The sequence below is a fragment of the Tenrec ecaudatus genome, chromosome 7, assembly GCF_050624435.1.
Source record: "Tenrec ecaudatus isolate mTenEca1 chromosome 7, mTenEca1.hap1, whole genome shotgun sequence".
NCBI classification, from domain to species: Eukaryota; Metazoa; Chordata; class Mammalia; order Afrosoricida; family Tenrecidae; genus Tenrec; species Tenrec ecaudatus.
The window spans coordinates 100,153,664-100,172,140 of NC_134536.1; the positions used below are offsets into that span (position 1 = coordinate 100,153,664).

Below are 18,477 nucleotides of genomic sequence, written 5' to 3' on the forward strand. Positions count from 1 at the left end.
GGAGCCTGCAGCCTGTGTGGAGACGGCTTGGTGCTCCAGCAAGCTAAGAAAGACGCGGTGGACAGGAGGTGGGCCAAGTGTGGGAGAGAGTGCTCCGGGGCTGCTTCTCAAGAGAGGACGTGCAAGCAAGCCTCGAAGCATCCAACGGCATCCACCTTTGATGCACGTGACTGGATACAGACGTGTCACCCAAAAAATCACGTCAGTGGTCTCATCAAAGTTTGCTCATTTTAACAGGTCCTGTAAAACTGTCATCATAAAGAGCTGCCCTGCAATCACATTAAACTACCATTCGACTGCCTCTGGCCCCTCACTCTGTCCTGCACAATGAAACAGAGAGAACTAAGAATAACAGAGACATTTCACTAGATCCAATTAGTTGCTCACAAAGTATCATTTTAAAACTTCTGATGGTGAAAGTAATGCATGAAGCCCAGAAGCAATGCAATTGATCCGGAAAGGATACCAGCTGGCTCATTTATTTCTTCTTTTACACACAAACACGTTACAGGTGCTGAGATGGCCTGGAGCGCGGCCAGCATGATGTAACGGAATGGTCTTCCCTGACCTGGCAGGGAGGGTCATGGGTCACTAACGAATGCCACTGCGGGGAGGGGGGGGGGGAGAAGGGGGAACTACCACTCAAAGCACTGACAGGCGTTGCATTTTTAACTGCCTCTCACAGATACCAAGATTGATTTCACATTCTTTCTAGAGAGAAACAGGATGTTTCAGAACAGCCTTCTGAAAGTAGAGGTTTACACAAAGAATGGTTACTACCTTAGGAAAACAAAAAGACCGAGTGCAGTGGCAGACTGTTTGAAGAATAAACACCTTTCCCTCCCGCCCAGTTTCCCCGAGGCAAGAGCAGCAGTTTAACAATAAACCATTGCTGGCCTGTTAATGCCGTGCAGGAGTCAAGGGAAGACAAAACCCAGAGACAAGAGTCTGGGCCAGGGTTGCCTCTTAGAGCATTTCTTTGATTATACTGACCCCTGGTGGACCATGAAGGATCCATGTTTCCTTAATGTAAAATGGCTTTCCCAGCTACCCAGATTAACATTTCAAATGAAACCTGTTGTCATCGAGTCAATTCCTACTCAACGCGACCTTGAGCAGAATAGAACTGAACCTTAAGATTTCTGGGAAGGTAATTCCTTATGAGAACTGACAGCCTCATGTTGCAGTTCACAGCCAGCACTTAGCCCACAGCACCACCAAGGCCCTTTATCTCTCCAGGAATGCCTAAAGTGGTCGGGATACTCCTTTTTTCTCTCTCTCTCTAAAAGATAAAGATGTGTTACAGAATGTGGCAAGGGGTAAAAGTATATGAGTTAAAGACACATAACAGGTGTGCATCTTTCACACATTCATTTAATAAATGCGGACTTCTGCCAGTCTGCAAAGCGCCATGAAATGCCCTGGGGATCCCGGGACGAACACAGCGAAACGGTCAGCCCCGTCTCCATAAAAAACACTGCAGCCTGTGAAGGACCACCAGGAGCGCCTCGAGTACATCGAGGGAAGGACAGAGTGCCGTGGGGACATTTTGGAAGAAGAAGACAATTAGCTGGATTAACAGTAGGCAGAACAACATTCCCGGCAGAGAAGACAGCAGGGAGAAGGCTCTGGAATAAGAGTGGTGAGTGTGAGAAACTGTGAGAATATCTAATGTGTCTAAAGCATGAAGATCAAGGGTAAGGGTAGCACTGGACATTTTAAGCACCTATATTCTTAAAAGCAATCCTACTTTTTTCCTGACTGCAATCTTATTTTTTCTTCTTACTAAAGCAATATGAGACGTGTGCACAAATCCCTACATGAGAGATGCCATGAATCTTTCCAATCCAATGTCCCATCTTCTGCGCATCTCAACTGTCCTATCACCTTTCTCCTCTGGTGCTGGTTCTGGTCTCTCTCTCTCTGTCTCTCTCTCTCTCTCTCTCTCTCTCTCTCTCTCTCCCCTCACGGTTCTCATCCAGGAATTGATAGTAATAAACCCATTTTTCAGGACTGTTGTGACTACCCAAGGGGAAAATGCAAGGCTCACAAATATGACACGTGTACCTTCCCGGGGACTTAAGCTCACAAGTTAGTCCATCTAATACTAATACTTGGTTTTCAACCAAAGAGACGACGCTATTTTCCCCCGGGGGACATTTGGCCACGTCTAGGGACATTTCAGGTTCTTACAGTTAGGGTGGAGGGAGTGGATATACCCACATCAACGGATAGAGTCCAAAGTGAAGGATGTTCCTAGACACCCTACACTGCACAGCACAGACCCGTGACAAAGAATTATTCAGCCCAAAATAGTAACAGTCAGAAGACTTGTTATAATAGAACTCCACTTTAAAGTTCTTATTCGTGAATTATATTCATCTTTATAAGTTCCAAAGAAAATGAGGTACACAGAAGAAAACTTGAGGCTCAAAGGAAAATATGGCATTTACATCCTCCTCTATTAGACCTCAGACTTACATGCAAATAAGGGGAGGAGGTGGCGGAGTTGGGGAGAAAAGATTGGAAATCAAAAGACCATGTGACTGGTAAAGTCACTGTTTATTGAAACCAACAGATTAAAATATGTTAGTCTCAAGGAGCAGGATAAGTGGCATGAACTAGTGAATGCAGTGTTTATTACCTGAAATATGAACACCCCCCCCACCTGATTCACACTGAAAAACTTCATTTTCAATAAATAAATCATGTTAGTCCTATTTCTTATCAAGAGTCATTATCCTTCAACTAAGTCCACATGGACGAAGCATACCAGCCTGTGTGACCCAAGGATTGTAAATAATAAAATCCAAAGCTGAAGGAGGAAACAGTATGCAAACTTAAAAAGCTCTGGGTAGCAGTGGGAGCCCCGACACAGATGAAGTCTCTGGTGAATTCCCTGTAGCCAATTGGAGGGATGTGCATAACTTTGCTCCCCAGGCAGAGAGACCCATTTCCCATTTCTAAGTTGTTTCAGTTTTTTAATATTTTCTGCTTTCTTTTCAATTGAGGGGTTTTTTTCTCTGCTTTGCTGTGATATTGTTGCACTTGTTTCTTGTTTATGGAATCTGGGACAGATCTAGTGAGAGCATAACTGGATTGTTAAGTACCTAGGGCATGACAGGAGAAGGCGGGGCGGGGGGGGATGTGTAGCTGGCAACAACCAGTACAAGACAAGGTTCTGAGAGTGATGGTGGTGATGATCGCACATTTCTCAAGATGACTGAGCTATTAGATCATATGATATGTGAATGACATTCTAATAAAATGTATTTTTAAAAGAGTCATTATCCTGGAAAACCAAGTAATCATTACAGATTCATGACTCAAAATGTGCAATATGCTTCTGTTTCTTTAAAAAAATAATTAATGACAAAATGGATTAACTTTCAACCATTATATTATAAAAAGATCATAATTAAAACTATTATATCATAATGAAAGTTAACCCTATAGTAAATTGAAAATAAATCACTTAAATTATCTAGATGTTCATTTTAATTTTTCCTATTCATTAAATAGATGACTCTGTAGATATGTCCCCACTTGAATTACTGAAGTCATTTTAAAATTATCCCTTCAAAAATATACTGATACTCACATTCACTTGCACTTGAATGGACCAGTCACCAAATATTGGGTGGGAAGACAGTTGAAAAGTTTTGGAAACAACACCAAGATTATTCTCTTCTGAGAGCCACTGTTGGATCAAATTTGACTTGGGGTCCTGAAATGAAAAACAGACACACCAATTATGCAAAGGCTGCCCAAGGACATAGATAACTGATGCCTGGGTCCACTCCCAGGCACATCTAGAACTTTCCCGAAAATATGACACAGTTGTAGAAAATGTTGGCTCTCAAGATCTGTTCTCGACTTCTTCTTAGCAACATTTGGTTCTGCTCCACCTTATACTTCCTGGCACCGTATTTTCTACTACGTGAAACATCAGTACTACTGTTACTATCTAAGAAGAAATGTCCACTGTCAGGAGACCGGGCCTCATCTATGAAAGGCCACACTATGTGGCCAGCACTCTCACTTACCTCTGATCCTTGCACTTCCCCTGCAGAGTCAGATATCCCCCCTACAGAGTTAAGAAAGAGGAACCCTGGTGGTGTAGTCACACATTGGGCTGCTAACTGCAAGGTCAGGCGTTTGAACCACCAGCTACTCCTCGAAAGAAAGGCAAGACGTCCTACTCTCGTAAAGAGTGACCGTCTCAGAACCCCACAGGGGCAGTGCTACCCTGTCCTACAGGGCTGCTGTGAGTCGGCAACGCCTCCGTGGCAGTGAGAAATTTTGTGTAGTTGAGAAGACTGAGGCCTGGGGAGCAAGGTAAGCACTCAGCGACGTGTTGGACATCGCTCAATATTACAACACGAAGGCATAATAGACTTCAGGATGCCAACCCATCAGAGAGACATTTAACCATCACAAGAAATACATTTCAGTTTCCCTACAGTGCCCCACATCCCTCTCACAATCCAGCTCTGTCGACTCTCTCCAAGAGCTCCCCAATCTGCCTCCCAAACGTCCATCCTCACCACCACCCTCTCTTCTCTTGGAGCTACTGCTACTAACTCCCTCCTCCAGCCTCCGGTCCTCTAGAGCACCTCCCCTCTAGAGGAGGGCAGTGTCACCCAGCCAGCACAGTCTGTTACGAATGAGAGCACGTAAACACTGGTTATGATCGTTATACAAGACCAGTAGATATTGTTGGGTTGGGTTTGCTTATAGAATAAAGTCTACCCTCCTGTTCAGGGGTTACTTGGTCCTTACTAGTCCAGCTCCATTTACATTTCTAGCGCATTTTCCTCCAGGCGCACACACTTGTCTGCAGTCCACCCCCGTAATGCCCATGGACATAGGTTTCTGCAACGGCTGCACGCAATGTCCTCCTTCCTTATCCAACCAGTGAACTAAGTTCCAACTCCTTGCCTTCTGCACATGTCCTGTCTACACAGGCAGAGTTGACTAATCTTCTGGGGAGTCTCTGGCATAACTGGAGCGAGGCTCCCGTGAGCACCCATCAAAGAAGCATGTGAGCACTCACTGGCTATGTGGGTTCAGTTCCCAGGAGAATGTGGACTCCTGAGAGCAGAGATCAGATCCTTTCTCTTGCTCTTATTTTGCGTATGTTAGGCAGAGGTAGTGAGTTGTCCCAGCTCTTAGAAGGCAGGAGAAAGCCTTCCCAGAGTGGGCAAGAGAGTGAAAGTGAGGGCTGAGAGAGCACAACACAGCAGTAGACCAGTAAGCCAGAAACTAATCATCACAGCAAAGGCCACCATCAACTCAAGAATGAGCGGGTTCCTGTTAGCCAACTCCCACGGTGGCCACTGGAACCTCGGCATGGGCTCTGGGGCACCTGCCACCACAGAATGCGTGGGAGGATATGGAGTTGAGAGGTGGGAGCAGAGAAATACAAATAGCTAAGAAGTTTATAAAATGTTTAGCCTGTGTAATAATTCACAAAGTACAAATTAAGACAATGAAATTCCATTTTTCTTCTCTCAGAATGACAGGGGTTTTCTTTAAATCATTTTATTGGGGGCTCATACAACTCTTATCACAATCCACACATACATCCATTGTGTCAAACACATTTGTATATTTGTTGCCATCATCATTCTCAAAACATTTTCTTTCTACTTGAGCCCGTAATATCAGCTTCTCATTTTTCCTCTCCCTCCCTCATGAACCCTTGATAATTTATAAATTGTTATTATTTTCTCATGTCTTACACTGACCGATGTTTCCCTTCGCCCACTTTTCTGTTGTCCTTCCCCTGGGAAGGGGTTATATGTAGATCATTATGATTAGTTCCCCCTTACCCTCTTGGAATCACTATTCTCATTATTGGTCCTGGATTCCCTGTGTTTCCAGCTCTTATCGGTACCAGTGTACATGCTCTGGTCTAGCTGGGTTTGTAAAGTAGAATAGGGGTCATGATAGTGGAGGTGGGGGAGGCAGCATTAAAGAACTAGAGGAAAGTTGTATGTTTCATCAGCGCTATACTGCACACTGACTGGCTGGTCTCTTCCTTGTGACTCTTCTGTAAGGGGATGTCCATCTGTCTGCAGATGGGCTTTGGGTCTCCACGTTGCCCTCCCCCTCACTCGCATTGCAATATGACAGTTCTTAAGAGAACAACAATATTTCCTGGTATTACTCAAAGTGTAAGGGAAGCAATGCTCTGCTGCTACACTGTTTGGGGATGCCTTTGTCAAGATGGTATCTTGACACGAAGAACACCAGAAGCCCACAAGAAGCCTTTAACGACTTTGCCCTTGGAGGGTCTGGGGCAGTGATGTAATCCTCTGGTTTCCCAACCCTGTCTTGAGCCCAAGCCTGAGCACCCCCAGTGAGAGGCCATACAGCAAGCAGAAACACCAGGAGTCTTGGCGGAGGTACAGGCGCAGGGTTTGAAGGCACACAGAGCATCCCAGCAGAGTCCCGCAAGGTCGGGCGGGCACCTCTTGCTGGGATGCCCAGGGTACAGCAGGGTAAAATGTTACAGATGTACAAGCACAAGACACTGGGATTGTGGCCCCTGCTGCCCTCTGGGTCACCTCAGGATGGCACTGAGTCTCTATCCAGTGCCTCCACACAGCACACAGTGTAAAAGGCTTGAAGACTTGTCTGCAAGTACTTCTGGAACGCTCCAGAGGCCTGGAGTTTGTGCGAAATGTCTGGTCAGCAAGTAGATTCAGAGAAGTCCAATCACCTAAGAAAAGTGAGGGTCTGGTTTCCCCTTGCTGCTCCAGTTAGGACACAAACACTGGACACGCTGGGCCAGGTACACCCTGTTCCCATACAAGGTTGGTCTTCTCTACCAGGAAATATTTCTTCTTCTTTTTTTTAAAACATTCTTTTAGCAGCTCATACAACTCTTATCACAATCCATACATACATCAATTGTGTAAAGCACATCTGTACATTCTTTGCCCTCATCATTTTCAAAACATTTGCTCTCCACTTAAGCCCTTTGCATCAGCTCCTCTTTTTTTGCCCCTCCCTTCCCGCTCCCCACTCCCTCATGAGCCCTTGATAATTTATAAGTTATTATTTTGTCATATCTTTCCCTGTCCGACGTCCCCCTTCACCCCCTTTTCTGTTGTCTGTCCCCCAGGGAGGAGGTCACATGTAGATCCTTATAATCAGTTCCCTCTTTCCAACCCACTCTCCCTCTATCCTCCCAGTATCGCCACTCACACCCCTGGTCCAGAAGATATCACAGGAAATATTTCTTAAAGAAGCCAGCCGCGCTAGCTGCCATCATGACGTCAGAGGCTCTTCTTTCCAGAGTTCGATCCCACTGGCTGGGCAAGACCAGAATTAGGCTAGCAAAGACAGGCCCTGCTGGGAGGCTTCTGAAACCCCAGTCCTTCCTAAGAAGGTCAGTTAATGGGGCGTGCAAAATGCATGATGCCCAATGATACCCTCAAGAAGCAATGAACATCCCGGAACACAATGGTCAGTGTCTTAGCTACCCTCAGCTGGATGGTCCCAAAAAGTGAGCTTTGGAGCGCTCATGCGTAATGCCTCATATTCGCCTGCAGGTGGTGCTACACCCTGGCATTCAACTTAATCCCAGCCTGGGACACTTGTTAACCCACACCTCACTTTTTTACTGGGAAGAATAATTGCAAGAAATTATTCCACACTGCAAGATGCAGAAAATATCGAGGCCTAGTGAACCCTTTCACATGAAGGAGTGTCAGCGATGCAGAAGCCAGCTGGGTCTTTTCGGAGCCTCAGGGCCTAGGTGCTGAGAGTGGAATCTGGCTGCCCAGACCGCATTGTTCCCAAACTCATTGGGTTCCTGATGGAACATCTAAATTCCCCTCTCCTGGCCCAGAGGAGGGTCTCTCTGAGCTTCTCGGGGAACCTGAGTCTCTGGTTGGGGCAAACTACGTCCAAAGTTGGAGTGAAGGGCCAATGAATCTATAAATCAAAGTTTCAAGTGAACTATAGCAGAATGAGAAACAAGTAAAGCGTGAACAAACCCGCGCTCCAGTATCCGCAGGGTGGGTTTTGAGTTAATGCCCGGAGCCAGCAATTTATCCACTGAGGACTCTAACGTGCCTGAGGTCGAAAGGGGCAGGTTGAATGGCAAAGGCCAGACACTCACTGCAAAATCCTGTTTCATGCACAGCGTCCGGCATAGAGCAAGTGGTCGGATATGTGGGTAAAATATGTGCTCAGAGAATATTATGAATTTAGAAATCATATGCACTATGCCAACTACTTTATAAACATTTCAACACATAGCAAAAACAGAAAATCACAGAGCTGAAAACTGAAAAAAATACTAGTTCAAGTAATTTTTACTGCACACCATGCTAAACAAGCTACATGTTTGCTTGGCTCTCTGGTTAATTTATCACAACAAAGAACCTAAAAACTACAGGGAAATAGTGAACACAAACGCCTGACTTAACGTCCACATTATAGGAACACTGAGTGCAGGGGTGGGAATTTTTTTTGGCCAAAGCCCATTTAGACATTTCTAACCTCATTCGTAGGCGATGCTAGTCTGACGTTTCATCACGGCATCCCCAAAGTGATGGCCAGAACTGCTTCTCTGGCGAGCCGGGTGATGTGAGCTGCTATTGGTGATTTCTCGGGCCTCACACCAAGGGCTGCTCGTTCCCCACCAGATTTGGAGTGACTGACTCTCTTGGGACTAAAGGATTTACCAGAACACAAAACTTTCCATTTTAAAGCCAGAGGAGTCAAACTGGGAAAAGTTGGTCACCCAGCTCTAGAATTTACCTAGGCTTAAATACAAAAAAAAACAGACACAGCTATATCTCGGTGATCTTAAACTTGATTTTCAAAGGAAAGTTCCATATATACTCGTCTATAAGCCGAGTATTTCAGCATATTTTTAAAAATAATCTTTCTTCTTTTAAATCATTTTATTGGGGGCTCGTACAACTCTTATCACAATCCACACATCCATCCATTGTACAAGCACATTTGTGCATTTGTTGCCATCATCATTCTCAAAACATTTGCTTTCTACTTGAACCCTTAATATCAGCTCATTTTTCCCTCCCTCCCCTACCCTACAAATCCTTGACAATTTATAATTATTATTTTGTCATGCCTTGCACTGTCTGACGTCTCCCTTTACCCACTTTTCTATTGTCTGTCCCCCAGGGAGGAGGTTATATGTAGGAAGTATTATTATTAGTTACAAGCAAGTTAATTTTATTTTATCTTATTTTTTCCATTTTATTGAGAGCTCTTGCAGATATTATAGCAATCCATAGTTCAATTAGATCAAGCATGATTGTACAATCATTACCACCACCATCCTTTTCTTCTGGCACTCTTTGGTACCAGCTCCCGTTCATCCCACCCTACCCACCAAGAACCCTTTTTGTTATATTAAATATTATTAATATCACTATTCCTTCCCCCGCCCCCGTATCTTACACCGTCCCATGTATCTGATCACCTGCCACTCTGTTACTGGTTCCTCTGGAGAGGGGGGGGCACGATTATTAACACACATTTACAGGTAAGGAAACTATGGCTTGGAAGGTAAGTTTGCCCAAGGCCATACAGTTACAATCTATTCTCTGAGCAGACAGAGGGAATCTTTCTCCAATATTAAGTCAGGTCATGTTATGCCTCTCCTCAGAATTCTTCAGAGACTCGTCATTTCACACAGAGTGATGTCCCGAGTCCTGGAAGATAAGCGATAGAGCCCTATACAGACTACCTCTCCAACAACCTCCCTGGACTGCCCATCCTTGTCCCCTGACCCCCCTGGGCTTCCGCACACTGACTAGCCCAAGGTTCTTCAATGCACCAAACAAGCTCCCATCTCAGAGCCTTTGCACACACTGTTTTCTCTGTATATATGGACTCTTTTATTTCCTTTCAGTCTCTGCTCAGACAGATCTCCCCTGGACACAGAGATTATGGTAGTTACAGAATCTCTTGTCAACTTGTGACAGGGTGGGGTTTATCCTGTCAATCAGGCCATATCCAATGAGGCCTCCATGTGGTCATGGCTTTCTCCTGAGGATTCTGGGAACCTTTGTGTTCCTCCCTGAAGACAGGAGACTCTCTCCGCTTCATCTTCCTGCTGACAAGCCACGTGGCGCTACACTGATGCAGCCAAAGCCCTGGAACAGGAGGAGCCACATCAGTGCTGAGATGCTTCCTCCACCGCTGGGTCCTCAAGACTTTCCACCCACTGGCCTGTGATCTTCCTGCATTCAGCATCATTGCATGCCTGCATGAGTCTAATGAGGAATTTATGGACTAATATTGACACATTGGGTAACATCGAACTTATGGGCTTGATCTGGACTGGGCTGGGATTTTTTTCTTAATGTACAATTGCACTTTGATATAAAGTTCTCTCTTACACATGAATGTCTCTGGATTTGTTTCTCTAATCTACCCAGACTAACACAAAGATCTTCCTGCTATAGAAAAAAGCAAACATTCTGATCTCCCATCTCTCTGAAAATGTTTTGAAAGCATATTGAGCCATGTCTGAAGTGTCTGAACTGTCTAAACTGTATTAGGAGAGCAATGACCTACAAATGAACATAGGCCTGGCAAAAATGGCCTTCTGCAGATAGAGGTCGACAGTATGATCCAGAAGCCATCCGCAAGCCTCTCCTGTACCAGATCCCACACAGCTCGGGAAGGGAAACCCAGCAGAGGAAAATGAGACCAACAGTGAGGCAGGGAGACCTCATGGATGAGCCCTGCCGTGTGGAACAGCCATGTCAGATCACAGCCCCAGGTAAGAGCAAGGAATGCAGTGTCTGAGAGGACAGCTCTGGCTCTCTGGAAGAAGAGCTGCTCAGTGTTACAGGCTACAGAGGATCAGAAGCTCTTCAAGAAGCCAACAAGATGTTTCTTAAAAACATCCAGAGCAAAAGAAACCACCCTACTGGGTTTGAGCGCCTGGTAAGAAAGGTCCTTTTTGTTCGTTAGCTTTTATTGAAGACCTCTTCCACTTTGTCTGTCAATTGTCTGCCCAGAGAACCCTCAGCTGTGATGAGATTACTGACAGAGAGTAGGTAAATGCAGTTGGAGAGGAAGAAAGCACTTAAGGAGAGACCCAGCATTCCCTGATGTGTGGGTTCACTCAGAATAGTTCTGTACCAGTGACAAACGTGCTCTTTTGTTTGTTTTCTCAGGAGAGAAGAGAATAGGAAAGTCGCTGCTCAGAAATCTCAGGAGTGGTATGTCTATTTTCAAGAAAGCCCAGAAACTCCTGTACCTTTGACTTGGCTATTGATTCAGATGACTTTCCTTGAATTGGCGGAAATAGCTTTCGGATCCACTGTCAATGGTAGTTTTGCAAGCAGAAGGCATGGCCAAGACAAACTGCCAATAAAGGATCCCACTGATACTAACTATATCGATAGGAAATAATAACCAAGATCCTCAACTTAGAACACAAAATGTGTTAACATCTTGGCTTAACAAGATGTCCGGCAGAGACTGGAAGACTACTGGAAAACTGGGACGCCTGCGACCTTGTCATCTACTCAAGGGATAGCTACCCTGGCAACAGTGCTAGTGGAACATGGACAGCAGGTCCTTCAGCGCCCTACAAGGAGAAGCTTCAAAAAGAAGGATTCACCTTTATCTTTAAGTATATTTCCAAGAGCCTCTTCAATGTTGTTAATACCTGTATCCCAATCATGTTTAAAGTTACTGTGATCTGTAATTCAAAACTATCCATGTTTTGACCACTTAACAAAGTCAAACATTAAGATCTCTTTAATTTTCCGTTGTAAACATGAATATGGTCAGTTTTACTCCTTCTCTTGTCTCACTTCCTAGTACAAGAACTGTTGATGGAGATTGTCAAGTAAGGAAAGGCTGTACTTCTAAAAGACCATGAACACTTATGCTGTCCGCCTCTTAAAGGCTTTACACCTGCCTAGAAGTTCACCTCTGTATCTGAACTTCCTGCCGTCTATAGAATGGAATGCTATTTTTTATGTACCAGTCTCAAGATAATGAAATTTCGTGTTGTGTGTGTGCTTTTGTTTTGTTTTTTTAATCATTTTATTGTGGGCTCATACAGCTCTTGTGTATGTGTTTAAGCCAAAACCAAATTCTATCACATATACATACACAAAGGCATATGCACATATACCTTTACTTCACTTTAGTTTCTTCTTCATATTAATTATATCTGTGCATACAAATGATATATATACATATATGATATCTATAGAGGGGTTTTCAAAAAGTTCATGAATATGGGATTAAAAGATATTGGACAATGAATGTATAAGGGTGCTTTACTCAATTGATGTATGTATGGATTGTGTAAGAGTTGTATGAGCCCCAATAAAGTGAGTTATTAAAAAATGGAATTTTCCACGAACTTTATGACTCCCCCTCATATATATATATGCTCTTTTTGTGCGTTCATTTTCTCCCCGCTCCTCACTGAAATACAGCGTGCTGTGAGCAGGAACTTAATCTGTTCTGTTCACACCCATCCCCGGTGCCTGGAGCACAGAAATCCAGTAAATAGTTCACAAATTAATAAGTCAAAGGAGACTTCGGAATTGGAACTCCAACAGGCCGCCTTAGGAGGCCAAGCCCTTAACCACGCCGCTCCACCTCCCCACCCTCTACAGAGGACTCTCGTCTGGGAATGGAAGCTGACTTAGCCTATGTTCTCAGACCCTTCAGTAGCAATCATATACGGGAGTATCTACGAGAGCTCCTAGTTTGATACCTGTCTGGAACTTACCTTGATTACAATGTTTAAAGCAGTTTTGTAAGGCCGGAAATCTGAGAAGAGAGTAACAACACGGAACTTCACTTCTTGCTTTGGCTTGTACAGGGGCTTGTCTGTTTGGATGAAGACAGACATTCTCTTGGTCTCGAATGACAGGAGCGTCCTGTTAGAGAATAGAATCTCATCCTCGGCGCGACCAGTGACATGAAGCTCATATATCTCATTTACACTGTTCAGAGGTAGCTGAGGGAGGGGGGGAAAAGAAAGAAGAAAATCAGATATAGCAAAGTCTCATTCTTTTACTTCAAAAACATTTTAGTTATATGTTAGACTTGAAAACGTAGTATCATCAACAGTAATTACAGTGTTGAAAAATTGGCTACTCCTAGGTAATTCCAAATTTTAACAATTTGTTTTTTCCCATTTAATGACTGAACATGAAGGTTCCTGGAGTGCAGGGCCCACACCCCACAGCTCTTAGTCAGCAGCTGTCTCCTTGCCACGACCCATTGCAAGGGCAAAGTCGTCCTCGCAAACAGTTCCTGTGGGCCAGTCCGTAAGCAGATAGTTCTCTTCCCTGCTTGCTCTTGTCTGAGTCAGCCAAGCGGGCAAAGCTGTGTCTTCTTCCCACACTCCTCCATGTCTAATCTCACTAAGATGCTCGTTCCCTTCCTGCAGCTCCCCTAGCCATGTCTAGTTTTGGCAAAATGGTGTTGCTATTTCTATTACTGCTATTAATAATACACTGCCTTCCCGCTCGTGTTAATAGGCTGAGAAGTGTGAATAGTTTTAAGGGGACTAGAGAAGTTGCAGGTGCTTTATCTCTTTACCCTACCGTACTCCTTCACGTGGGTGCTCTTATTAACACCAATCTCGAGATAAGGAGAGATGGGCTCAGAGGAGTGAAAGAAGCCATTCCGGCTCACGAGCTGAGATCCAAGCCCAAGACGAACCACACTGCGCAAATAAAAGCCCTGACATGGTAGCTTTAAAATGTGTCCGCAAGTTCTCTACCCCTCCTGTGTTCCAAAGACGGCAGAGCAGCTGGCCTGGCAGCAGGACGGGTCCCGACTCACCACCATCACGGGGCTTTGATCAAGGAACCATGATCCCTCCGCTCAGTTGGACATTGCTATTTCTCAGGCGTAGTGAATAGCTATTCTATGTGTGCCCCAGGAAGGAGCACTCCAGAAGGCCCTTACTGGTAAGTTGTCTAAAGAAACTGAAGCAACTGGGTAGTATCTATCCTAATTTAACTGGTTCATCATTCGAGTTACAGAAAATAACAGACAAAAGTTCAAAACAAAATTCAAACGATGGCCTCTACTACAGACACATGAGATATTGTACATAAACTTCAAAGGCATTTCTATTTCCACAAAACCACTCTTATGCAAACTAAATGCATTAAATTTTGAGAAGCAAAAGTAGTGACAACATGGCCAGGCCATGTTGTTTTAGGAAGAGATTTTTCCAACACAAGGGGGCTTCAAAAAGCTTGTGGAAAATTGAGCTAAAAGATAGTGGGATTTGCTCCACAAAGTCTTTGAGAACCCGCAGATAATGGCAAAAGAACAAACAGAAAAAGACAAAACAAATGGGACCACACAAAAGTTAAAAACTTTTGTTCATCAAAAGCCTTTGCAAGCTCCTGAGAACAGACATGTTACCAGAGAGGACTTCAAAAGGCGACCAAAACCGGACGAATGCTCAGCACCGCAGCAGCCAGGGGAAGACGCATCCAAACCCTGGGAGGTGCGGCGTCAGGGGCAATGAGTTCGGGTTGGGTTGAGTTGGGTTGGGTTGGGTTTAGGATGGCTAAGATTACACAAACAGCTAGGGAGAGCAAAGTCGCAGATGTTGGGGGTCTAGGGAAACTGGCCACTTTATCCGCTGCTGATGGGAGAGAACATGGTACAACCTCTGTGGGAAACAGTGTGGTGGTCCCTCAAACACTTAAAACCAACAACATACGACCTAGCAGTTCCACTTCTAAGCATAGAACAAAAATGCAGAGGCCTGCACCCCAGTGTTCACGACAGCCATGTGCAGCCGCAGAGTGGTGGATCAAGGAAACGTGGCTCACGCATACATCCAATGGACGACCACACAGTCGCACAAGAAAGGAAGTCTTGATGGATGCTCCCGTAGGGAAGGGACTGAAAGCCATCATGCTGAGAGGCCTAAGTCAATCACCCAAGGACAAATTTATATAAAATTAAAAGAAAAGGAATGTACACAATCAAGTTTGCAGAGGTCATCGGGGCACGAGAGGGAAAGGTGGGGGATTCACAGTGACAGAAATGTTGCAGTGATTTAGGGCAGAGTTGCACAACTGAGCATTTCTTTGCTGTCGATAAGTTGTCCACCTATATAAAGTTGAACTGGCAAAAGTTATGTGGTAGATACAGTAACAACAAAACAACTACAAGAGTAGCCACGGGGCTGCTTGTGTACAACTCAAAACTGTGTGCGTTATTCTGATTCCTTTTCCGGACTTATTTTCCTCTCTAGAAATTATCATCAGTTAATTGTGTGTGTGTGTGTACACGAGGGAACTTCCATTATCTTGAACCCCAGTTTTCTATGAACTTTTTGAGGTCCCCTTGTGAGTATGTATAAATAAACAAATACATATGATCATTTTTTAATGTGTAAGTGACCATCCAAGGCACAACAAGGGGTCTCTATTCAACTGGAACAAGAACAGAGGTGAGTCAGGCACAGGAGGAGGATGTGGAGTGTGTGACTAATCGGCTCTCTGAATAACTGTCTCCTTTGCCAAGAGACCAGAACTGGGTGGTGCCCGACTAGCCTTACCAAACATTTTGATCTGATGCCACAGAAGAGTCCTGATAAACGGAAATAAATGTAGTGCAGAATTCCAAATTCTCCTGCCATCCAGACTTCCTTGAACTATGAAGGTTGAATGAGCTCTTGAAACTACTGCCCTAAGTTAAATCGTTAACCAAAAATATTTCCTCAAGTCTTCAAACCAAACAACTGTTTAGCTAACTAGTAAAACAAAGTCAGCACTATGAAATCGGCCATAAAGCCGAAGTTCCTCATTCTACTATGGTGAGTGGTGAATGGAGCTTTAAAAACTCAGGCTGCAATTCCTGGTCTCTTCCCATCCAGAGTAAAGAAGAGTGAAGAAAATCAAAGACCCAATGAAACAGTTGATCCAAGGAACTCATGGACTACAAGCCCCAAGTCAATAGAGAACTAGATGGTGCCCAGCTTCCACTCCCAACAGCTCTGACCAGGATCCCAGCAGAAGACAGGGTGAGAGGAAAAATGCAGAACAAAACTCACGTTCCTAAGAAACGGCAGACAGACTGATCAGACAGAGATGGTGGATCCCTTAAGGCTCTTCAAATGCAGAACTAACCCACAACTAGAGACCACCTTACAGCCAAACAATGGACGGGTCTCGGAGATGCACAGTCATACCTGTGAGAAGCATGCTCCTCGGGATAATTCACCAGCCAGAGGGAAGGATTTGTCCAAAAGCATGGGCAGGAAAGCCGGACAAAGGAAACCAGGAAGCAGGGCGAAAGTAGGAAAATGCGAACACATTGAAGAGATTGCAGCCAATGTGAGGAAACCAGGGATACATCGCTGACTGGGAAATCAATTGGCTTTGTGAACTTTTACCTTCGTAAACTAAAACCCTCCCAAGAAAAGTCTTCCTTGAGCATCAAGCTCTATTACGAACTAGCTATGTGAGATCAAAGCCACAGCAGCAGCAGCTAGAAAGATCCGACAAGAACCTTGGGGGCAGTGATGTGATGGCCAAGGAGGAGGAGCGTCTCGGAGGAGGAGGGCAGAATGGTTACGCAACTGGAAACCTGCAGTCACCGTCATGAACTAGAAGGTGCAAAAACTGCTGGGCGAGAGAGGAAAAGACAATCCGCTTGCTTTAAGCTGGGTTCACTTCAAAGAGAGTAAGAGAAACGCTTTCTAGCACCTTTTGCACAATAATATAATTTTTATATACTGCCAACAGTACTTGTCTTTATTTGTTATTGAAGGCTGATACCAGTGTGTCAAAAGTAGAAACAATGTACGATATGAGGGAGGGGGGAGCGGAGAGGGAAGGGAAAAATGAGGAGCAGATGCCAGGGGCTTGGGTGGACGGCAAATGTTTTGAGAATGATGAGGCCAATGAATGTACAAATGTGCTTTGCACAATCGATGTATGTATAGATTGTGATAAGAGTTGTATGAGCCCCTAATAAAATGATTTTTAATGTACAAATCAGATATGAAAACTTCTTTTTAATGCAGCCTTAAAAATACCCATATTTTAGCACAAAAAAAGTCATCAGCACCTTAAAAATATTTAAAACTAGTAAGTTTGTAAACATTAGAATGCAAGTGTACTTTGAAAGTCAGGTCTATTTAAGTTGAAAAAATACATAATCTTCTACTTGTGCCAAGAATTATCAAATTTGCCCTAGGACCCTTTGAAGACTATGTTTTCTAAAATCTGATTTACTGACAATTGATATATTCCTAAATATAATCTCCAGTATAGCTTTCAGTGCATAATTGCTCTATCAGACTCAATGGTACCTAACAACATGCAATAAATAACAGTAAGTCATCCAAGACAAACATAGGGTGTGGAAGTTATTCTTTCCTATATTTAAGACTTGAAACAATTATGATAACCTAATTTCTCATTAATGATGGGGCAACTGCTGTTTGTAGGATTATTACTGCGCAGAGCCGGGGGCCGAGTCCTGCCTACATGCCTCCTCCTTTCAGGCTTGAATACACTTGCGGCCACTCTGTGACTACAGACTGCTAGGGAGTCCAGACAGCTACTGTGCTGTAGGCTGTGATTCACAGACTTACCACCCCTCCCTGCTCCAAATACAGGACAAATGGCTTACATAAATCAAAACCCAATCTGCTGCCATCGAGGCAATTCTGACTTACCGCGACCCTATGTGGTAAAGCAGAACTTCCCCCTTTGGGTTTCCTGGACTGTAAATCTTTATAGAAGCAGCCTCTTCCTTCTCCTGCGGGGTCATTGGTGAGTCCCACCTGCTAACCTTGAAGTCAGCAGCCAGGCCTCCTTCCACCTGACACTGGAACTATTTCAAATGAACTATTGGAACACTCCTTGCCAGAGTTAAGCACTGCTGGCCAGCACCTCGTGGTGTACCGTCAATCACTGAGCTTATGGCTTTTCCCCTAATTTCCCCTACTTAGGCCTTTTCTAATTCCCACTTTGCATTGTTAGCAGCCATGCATTGCTAAGGAAAGGACCGACATAATAGGTAAGAAATATGCATTATGGAATACAAGTAACTTTTATTCATAAAGCACTGTTTGAGAGCAATAAACACCTTTAAGAACTACCCAAAATAAACGTCTTTTCTAGTGTGCTTGAAAAGTAACCTTCCAGAAGAAACCAGGCTCATCAGGTAATAGTAGTAATCCAATTTAAGTCTAGAATGTGTCCGGGCCAAAGTAATTAGTCATCTTTTCTCAGAATGCACCACTAGGTAGTGCCGTGGTCTACTCTATTGTACCTTATAGAACAGAGTAAGAAGATCAAAGGCATCAATCTGACTTGAGCAGTTAAAACCTTTGATGTAGGCTAGACATGATGTGGTTTTCAGAATTGTCTGTATTTTTGGTTTGTATTGCTTGGTTTGGTTTTTGTTTGTTCGTGTTAGAGTCTATGTCAGAGGTGTTATGTCATTGGAGGTCACCCT

At 44.2% G+C, this 18,477-nt stretch overlaps 1 protein-coding gene across 2 annotated transcripts in view; it reads right to left on the reverse strand.

Annotated features, from left to right (window-relative positions):
* Positions 1-18,477, reverse strand: part of CD109 (CD109 molecule) — a 186,327-nt gene that overhangs the window by 86,303 nt on the left and 81,547 nt on the right. For both annotated transcript variants that reach the window (XM_075554889.1, XM_075554888.1), the window contains exons 5-6: positions 12,758-12,988; positions 3,602-3,727 (exon numbers count right to left, since the gene is read on the reverse strand). In XM_075554889.1, the coding sequence (XP_075411004.1) occupies positions 3,602-3,727; positions 12,758-12,988 (357 nt within the window). The remainder of the gene's footprint in view (positions 1-3,601; positions 3,728-12,757; positions 12,989-18,477) is intronic.